We start from the raw sequence: 9,092 nt of genomic DNA on the forward strand, positions 1-9,092 counted from the left end.
AATGTCTCAAGGGAAAGTTTATCCCGCGTAAAATCCCCCCCATAGAGAATCTCTCAATTAAAAAAATAGCTCGAATTTTGACAAGAAATAAAACAAAAAATCTTCCCGCTATATCCGCCCGAGGTGTAATGTTTTCCCAAATCCAGTTATCTGAGACAGTGACAACCAGCTAATCAAACGTCATCGGATCTTGTCAAATTTTGAATGCTCTTGTCAAATCTTGTAATAACTCGTGATTGGAGCGACGCCGCAAGGTAAAAACCATTTAAAGAATGCTTTTAAAGTGAAATGAAGGAAACTATAAATGACATGACAGGGAAGAATTTGAGACAATAAATTAGAATTTTGAAAAAAAAAAAATTCGGCCGTCCAGAATCTAAACACGTTACCTGCAACAAGCTTGTGTGGTGTTAAACGGTCCTATATGTGGTTAATAGCGTTTTTTATCGACTAATCATGTTTATAAAATCACAAGACGTCTCTGTTTAATTTGTTACAAGTTCAGACACTGAAGAAAACGGTCTCTTAGCAGTGGAGACAGTTATAGAGGGGGCGGGGCATTTACCTCTCCTCTCCTAGGTTTCGAAAAATAGCTTTGTTGGTATTTTCATTGATATAAATGAAAAATGAAAAACTGTCCATTTGATTTTTTAAATATACATGCATCTCACAGTCTGTAAAAATGGTTGCTTAGCCTGGAAAAATATAATTATCTGTGTTCTCTTTTTAGCATGTTGTTAATCACCCGGGGATATCAAAAATCATTTCTGCAATAGAAAATACATCTGCTTCTACAACAGATGTCCTTCTGATTTTAAGTATTATACTACCGGTATGTATGAACCAGACACGTGGGTTTCACAAGTTATTTTGAATATGGTAGGACTCAACACTTTAGCTGGACAGGGAATATTCCAGTAGGACATATCCCCCATTGCCAACACTGGTCCTCAAACTCGAGATTTGAACGCACATGGGGGGCACAAGTGCCTGATAGTTGGGGGAGGGGGTGAAATTTATTTTCCAAAACCTACTACTACTACTAACAAATCACTGCAGCACCAAATTACCTAAGGCTGACACAGCTACGCATGCTACTCCTAACCTAATCTATTTAAAGCCTCCCTCTTTACGCCCTCCCAAGAAGTTCCTTTTCCATTATATCCTTCTTGAGACCTGCTACTGCCCTATTTGGGAACGACCTGCTTTTCATTTGGCCTTAGATGGTTGACCACCGCATTATATTAAATACGCAACCTAAACTAACCTAACCAAAATAATAACTAAATATTTAATTAAAATACAGCTACAATGTAAGTTCCCACCGAGTCGAAGATAACAATAACATAAAGACCGCGAAAACCGGTTATTGTCTCATGTTCACGATACAAGATCTTGACTGTGGTGGCCATAATACAAAAGTTCCTTTCTATATCTCAATTTTCTTAAAAACATCCCTTTTCCCTTTTCTTAAAAACAAATATTTGTCACCTTGCATGATTAGCACTTGTTCAATTTTTCTCAAAACTTTTTAGCGCCCATTCAAAATCCTCAACAACTTTAATTACTTTTGTGGCATTCAATTTGTGTCTACTTCCGGTAGACGAACAATAGGTGCAAGAGGTAGCTATAAAAACGTGTTGCTCTAAGATCTGCCTTCGCATCGAAACTTTATAACATTGCTCAGATGATGTTCTGATAAAACAAAATGAAAAAACAATAATTCACGAGTCACGCCTTAATAACCAAGTTTGTAGCAACTGGCCATTATGATTTGGTAAGGTGTTAACTTGGTCTATTGGTCAAACCACAGCTATGTAATTAAACATTTTAGTGAGTGGGTACATTTTTTTTTACATAGCATTCACACCTGGATAAAAATAAATTAAGTAACGAAAAATTAGTGTGTTATCATACAAAACCATTTATCAACATACGTACATACTAACAAAATTTTACGGAAGGCTCACATCAAAAGGTTACTTCAAGATGCGGGGAGGGACTCCAAAAAGCGCACCCTTAACTCAAATAATATACATTAAATTGCCGATAAAATTATCTTTGAAACTCATTTTGGCCACAAATACAGTCTACAGTGGACTTTTCCACAGATCTTCCGAGTGGAAATTGATGATAAGTGCCAAATTAGAAAAAAGGTAAAATCCTAGATGAGCTACTTTTTGATAACCTGGAAAGACATGGATTATGGAAAAGAAACTTCCAAGGTTGGATCTACAGAAGAAGTATGACCCGGGAAGGTATGGCGAATATCTAAGACTTAGGAATCAGATGGGGTTAACATAGTAGCTTGGTAATACCTTCCCAGAGTATGTTTTTTGCCCAAAACTTATTACTGAAAGTCTAATTTTCCTAACCTAACCCCTTTCCAAGATAGCAAAAAGTAGCTTTACTAGAATTTTAAAGCGGAAAATAATATTTATGGCTTGAACTTAGTTTTTCGTTAGCTATACAAAATAACCAGTATAATACATTTCAAGAAATGTTAAGTCTATATTTGAAAAAAATAGTGTCCCGTATCTGATCCATTTTTTAATTTGCGCAGACTAGAATTCATAAATTTTAGTCTTTTTTCATCATTTTGATAATTTTCAACGTGATTTGACACCATCATATTTTAAATAGCATCAACACTAATTGTGACATTTTAACTTCCACTCATTTTACTAGTCCTCAATTTAGACCCCCCCCCCCCCCGGTCCCTAATGGTTAGATGACCCTTGAACCTTTCTTTATGTTATGGACTTGCGCACCTTTGATCTTTCTTCTCTTTGGTCAACGGTTAGATCAAAGGTGAAAATTGCAAATGTGCCTCGCCGCATCAAAATGTGGCCTATATTTTTCATTAATAAAAGCGGACAGGCATAAATCCAAATTCCTGAACATTCCTCATGAGAAGACTAGTCCATTTTTATTTTGAGATAGCACGCCACGGTTTGAAGAAACCATTAAGTCGCCGTCAGAAGTAACATAAATGGTGCTTACAGATATGTTATAACTACAGTTAAAGCTTGAATTAGCATGAGTAACCTTTACTGTTGGAAAAATATGGGCTATAATTATTCAAAGCCTAATTGCACTGAATGTACACTGTAATTTATCCAAATTTCTAGACTTGCTCATAGCAATAAACGGAGACGGAGAATGAAACTTGATGCTGGGCTCAAACAAAAAAAATAAGACATATAAATAGTAGCATAACAATTTTAATTCATGGATGTTATCTTCGAATCCAATTACAATTTAACCTGATTTGGAACTTGACTATAGCAATAATTGCTAATGGGACCATGAAATGACACAGACACTTAACCACAAGTTGTTCATTTTTGGAGGAGGGTGTGGCTTATCACATTGAGTAACAAAACTATGCATACTACAGAAAAGAATTATGGAAAGCAGGCCGTGCAGGCCGTACAGAAAAATATTTAATGAAAATAAACCTGTATCATAGTTTTTCTCAGTAAGACTATGTAAATTATAACCAAGGTACTTATTTGTTATAGCCACCCCACTGAAGAAGTGAAGTTAGTTTAATCTTAATGAAATATACCAAAGTATTGTGAAAATAAAATTCTTTAGTAACGAAATTATGGAAATCAGGCCCCCGAGAACGCATTATATTAAATGTTTTCTGACCTAAACCGACCAAAATACCAACTAAAATATAACTACATTGTAGTGTAAATACTCTCTTCACGCTAAGCTTAAAGAAACTACAGAAAGAAACCGGTTCTGACAGACCAAGAACTTGAGTGTGGTGGCTATAACAGATAAGTATCATAACCGATTGGAGACAGACAAACCGGTTTTTCTAAGATCAAACAGAGCAAACTTCTTTATAGTATTCGGGATAATACACAAGTACCTTTTTGCAAACTTTGCAAAGAGTAACTGGAAAAAGATTCAGGCCACTAAAAGACCCTGATTAGAATTAGGGTTGCAGTCCATAGGAGGCCTCTACCCACCCATGCCCATACCTGAAGACGTTTATGGTAAAATTCAAGATGAGGGACTGTTTCAATCTTACAAAGTATTAAGTTGGGAAAATGAAACCGTCAGGAATGAATCCAGTGCCTAAGTTGTACTCTGCAAAGGTGTTTTCAAGCTCCTTCCTCTAGGCTACTCCTTCTTCCAGTGCGTTTCAAGTGGAAAATGCAATTTAATTCGTATTTACTTCAACTTTAATGTGAATCAAAATAAGAATAAAAAAAAGACTAACCCTAATCTTTACGCTAAAGTTTGAATTATTACGCCCCAATTCCTTAAGAGCAACTGCTGAAACACCATGCTCATTTAATTAAAACAATAAGAAGCTAATTTTTTTAAAGTAAAAAACTTTAGCGTAAAGAGTGAGGTCCTGTGGAGGAGTAGTCCCTCTCATATACATAATAATTTATGTTCATTTTAAGTTTTAATGTTGCTCCTTGCTTTCAGTTGAAAAGACTTGGTTTTTTTTATTTAATTGCAATTTCTTTTCAAATAAATATGAGCTTTAATGTTGCTCCTTGCTTTCAGTTAAAATAAAAATTTGCGAATTAATTTCATTTTTATGGTTTATGAATTAATGTCTTAACAAACATTATATTAATTTTGAAATAGGCCTATGAGTAGTTATTGCGTGGAAAGTAAAATATGAAAAAACATGAGTGTTATTGCCTTATTATTCAGTTATTCTCATTAGAATGGCAATTTACCTCTATTTTTCCCAATTTGATGATGATTCTGCAGAAGTTCATACGGTAAAGATGCTAAATGTAGTCACAAAATCAATTTGAAATTTAATAGGTTAATTTTAGACAATTACAGCTGTTAATTCCCTTTCCCCTGGAAAAAAAAAGAATTTTGGTAGGCTAGTTGTATATTATAGCAACCACAGTCAAATTCCTGATCTTGGTAGAACTGGTTTCTTAGACCATGGATGCAAAAAAAAAAATTGGGATTTGGCAAGGACTTAAAAAGGCACAATTAGACTTTTCCAGGATAAGGGGGTGTTGCACAAAACAAATGAGGGCGTCAATGAAAACAACATGACTTACATACTCTGTCAAGAAGAATCCTTTTTGGAAGTGTACAACTAGGTTATGTTGTACTTGGCCTTGTTTACAACTAGGCGACCTGCTTTCCATAATTCCCTGTAGAAATTCCCAGAATTTCGTTAAAAAAGTATTATATTTTCATCATATTTTGATATATTTCATTAGGATTAACCTAACTTCACTTCTTGAGTTGGGTTGCTATAATACATACCGGTAAGTACCTTAATTTTTATCAACCTAAATATTACTTGCTTTTTGTCGCACAGGGAACGTACTCTCTATTTCTATGACTCAAAATTTAACTGGAAAATTTTATAGAAAATTTCGAGGATCCTTAGAAAAATGAATATTGTGTTTCGCTTTTGCTCAAGAAACACTTTAGGTTGCTAGGCTATTTCAAAACCACCAATCATTTCACATTAGCCTACTCAAGTCAATAAAAATAACATGCTAGCCTATATCTTCGTTTAAAACAGAAGACATAGAATAGACAATAGAAGACAGAAGTATAAGCCAAGGATTGGTAGGCTACTGTTAAAAAGAAACATGTTACGAAAACGACTCTTTAGGCTACTTCACAATGTCTAGAAAAATTATAGTTAACGGACCTTGACTACATTTGCACTTTACCCCCCACCTCTCATAATGCGCAAATATATAGCCATATCTATCTGTATAGAAGATAGAAAACACTATATACCTTTTAGGTTATCTACTAGACTATCCAAATAAAATATGAATAGGCGTAGCCTAAATCAAAAGGCTAGACCTAGTTAAAAAGCTTACCTAAAGCGGTGACTAGAAAGATTTTTGTATCCATATTTTACTTTTTCGAGCGAGTATTCCAAATCTGGCCTCAAAGGTTCAACATGTTATATCCATTTTGATATCCAAAAAACTTCACCTTAAAAAAACAATTTTTCCTAAATACTTGCTAATTTTTGTCTCAAAAACAACCCAAAGAAACAACAGTATACACTTCTTTACTTGGCGAGTGCTAAAACCTTTCTGGCGTGATTTATGCGCCGCCCAAAGCGCAAACTGTGCTCCTCTGTTTCCCTAAAGCGGTTCTAGTCAGATTGTCACAAAAAGCCCTAGGAAAAAAAATACAGTGAGACAGGTAAATCAAGATGAGGGTCGGTTAGGTGGTAACCCTTGAGGGTTTTAAACACTTGTGACAAATTGTTAACTCCTTTCCGGGATACCAGAATCTTGGTGTAAAAGACTACAAGACGAGAAGAGATTTTGAACATAAAGAGAAAGATATGCTAAAATTTTCACTGCAATGCCAATTTCAAAGTTTTATTTCCGTGGAAATCTGAATTGTAGTAGTCGCAGATTGGGTTAGCTTTAAATAATCTTTTTTATTTTTTAAAATTTTATTTTGTTAAAATTATGCAGTAAACGTAGTTAATAAAAATATAATAAATATAAGAAAATTAAACGGTTTTTATTAAATAATGATGATAACAATAATAAAAAAAAATAAATATTAATTAACTAATTAATTGAAAATAATTTTGTGAATAAATGATTATTTTTTTAATGTTGCCTGAAAATTTTTTGGGAGATAGGAGGTGGGCGCTAATAGAGATTTTGCCCCGGGCTCAAGAAAGGCCAGAACCAATATAAAGCCACTGTGTGTAAGTGGCTGTAAGGAATCATTCAGACTAGTCTTGAAGTCACTACAGATGACAAGACACATGTGTGCAGTCTAAATTTTATGGAGAATCTTTGATAGTGATGCACAAGCTGATGCAAACTTGTATCAAAAATGTGGTTACGTTAATTAGTCGGCATATAAATACAAAGCACCCTTGCTCAACAGCAATATAAACATTATTCAGATCTAACGAAGAAGTGGTGAACTTTTTATTTACCGCAATCTGTCAGTTATTTGCTGACCAAAGGAAAAGCTGAGAATAAGGCGAAGGCTGTAATATAGACACTATTTTCACATAGAAATTATTCAGCAAGACGCATCACCATGTATATTCTGATAAATCCTGACATATAAGTTTTAACGTCTTGGAGCTGTCAAATTATTTCTTTGACCTTGAGCAGGCAGGTAATTTTTCATCTCTACGCAAATCAATTTGTTACTCCTCTGGGTTTTTCTACAGTTTGCATATTGTCTACTTGGTATGCTTGGTCCTTATTGCTCTGATTGTCCGCACATCTACTGCGCTCGGTCGGACTTGAACACTCCCGGGTGAAATATCGGAATTCTTGGCAGTTGAGTTGAGACACTGTTTGGGCTTTTCGATCGATAGAGTGACACAAAAAAAAACAATGTTCGATCTTCACTCCAAACTTCGATGTATGGTCAAGGTGTTCTTCGTCTTAAGCATCAGCTTTGCAACTTTTGAATTTCCGAAGAATACAGCAAAAAATACACTAGTAACAAGCACGCAGATTTGAGAAACGTCAAAGCCAGTGTTCATTTTCATAATACCTGCGTACCCGCTTTAATAATCTTAGCCCTACTTCTCAGACTGCTAAGTACTACTACTACTGCCACTAAAGCTTAGGCTACTTCTATTATTGTTACCGCAAATACTGCTACTACTATTAATGCTGGTACTTATACTATTACTAAAGCTATGGGTATTCAGGCAAAAAATTTTGGGAACATACACAGGAATGTCAAGAGTTATGCATATTATGCCCTCCACAGTTATGCATTCTGCCCTATCAAACAGTTCATGGTAACGAACTGTAAGTAAGGATCCACCCGGCTCAATAGTAAGCGAAACTCTAAAAAAAAAAAATTTTGATATCAAGATTTTTTCATGGTGAAATTTTTATTGGGAAAGAGATTATCCGTAAAGAGGGCGAAGGAGCAGCCTGGCTCAATAGTAACCGAAAGTCTAAAAAACGAAATTTGATACTAATAAAAATATTAAAAAAATAGGATTTTTATGCTTATTTTAAATATTTAGTTTTCATCAAGTTTTGTCTTGTCCATCAAAAGTTACGATACTGAGAATATTTGCCTGATTTTCGAAAAAAACGAGGAAACACCTGTCAAAATTCATAGGATCTTAAAATAAATCACAGCATCACGTTCATCGTATTAGAAAACCCTACTGTAGAGTTTTCAAAGTCCTAACTGCAAAAATGAAGAATTTTGTTGTTTTTTTTTTGCCAAAAGAAAGATCACGGATACGTGTTTACTGCCCCGCCCCTTTTTTTCAAAATCATCCAATCAAAATTTTGAGATATCCATTTAGCCAAACAAAAAGTAAAATTAATATTCAAATTTTGTTTTAATTATTCCTGCACGGCGAGCCAAATTCAAAACCTGCATTAATTCAAAAACGTTCAGAAATTAAATAAAAAAAGTTTTTTTTTAACTGAAGATAAGAAGCAACATTAAAACTTAAAACGAAGAGAAATTTTTCCGTAAATGAAAAGGGCTGTCCCATCCTCAACGCCTCACTCTTTAGGCTACAGTTAGACTCCTTCTCACGACTCTACTTTTTATAACAACTAAAAACTTTTGGTATTTTGGGAATGGTAGGTTCTACTTTCCAGGTGAACTTTAGGAGGTGTAAAACCAATTAAACAGTACTGTTTGTGTTGGGATTTTAAAATATTGAAAAAGTTTGTCCAATATACAAAAGTAAGCCAAGCTTTTTAAATAAAATTAAAATTGCTCCATTTAACCAAAAATGAGCAGAAATAAAGCTAAATAATCTTCCAAGCGTAAAACTACCATTACTCATCATCAATAAATAAATTAAACCCAAAAATAAACCCCAAAAATTCCGTTTAAAAAGTCTATGTCAATAAAAAACGAACAGAAATTAATTTAAAAACTTTTTCATAAAACAAGTTTTTTAAATAAAATTAAAATTGCTCCATTTAACCAAAAATGAGCAGAAATAAAGCTTAATAATCTTCCAAGCGTAAAACCACCAACCTCATCGTCAATAAATAAATTAAACCCCAAAATAACAGAAATTACAATAAATAGCTTAGTCAAGCTCAAAACAAGCATAATTTAAACATGAGTAGAGTTGATAACCCCTG

General features: G+C 34.2%; 1 protein-coding gene across 2 annotated transcripts in view; it reads right to left on the reverse strand.

Moving 5' to 3' along the window:
* The window catches only part of LOC136030095 (hemicentin-1-like), a 130,766-nt gene extending 124,699 nt beyond the window's left edge, over positions 1-6,067 (reverse strand). For both annotated transcript variants that reach the window (XM_065708765.1, XM_065708764.1), the window contains exon 1: positions 5,844-6,067. In XM_065708765.1, coding sequence (XP_065564837.1) covers positions 5,844-5,877 — 34 coding nt within the window. In that variant the 5' untranslated portion in view covers positions 5,878-6,067. The remainder of the gene's footprint in view (positions 1-5,843) is intronic.
* Positions 6,068-9,092: the final 3,025 nt, after the last annotated feature.

This window comes from Artemia franciscana, chromosome 8 (genome assembly GCF_032884065.1).
Source record: "Artemia franciscana chromosome 8, ASM3288406v1, whole genome shotgun sequence".
Classification (NCBI taxonomy): Eukaryota; Metazoa; Arthropoda; class Branchiopoda; order Anostraca; family Artemiidae; genus Artemia; species Artemia franciscana.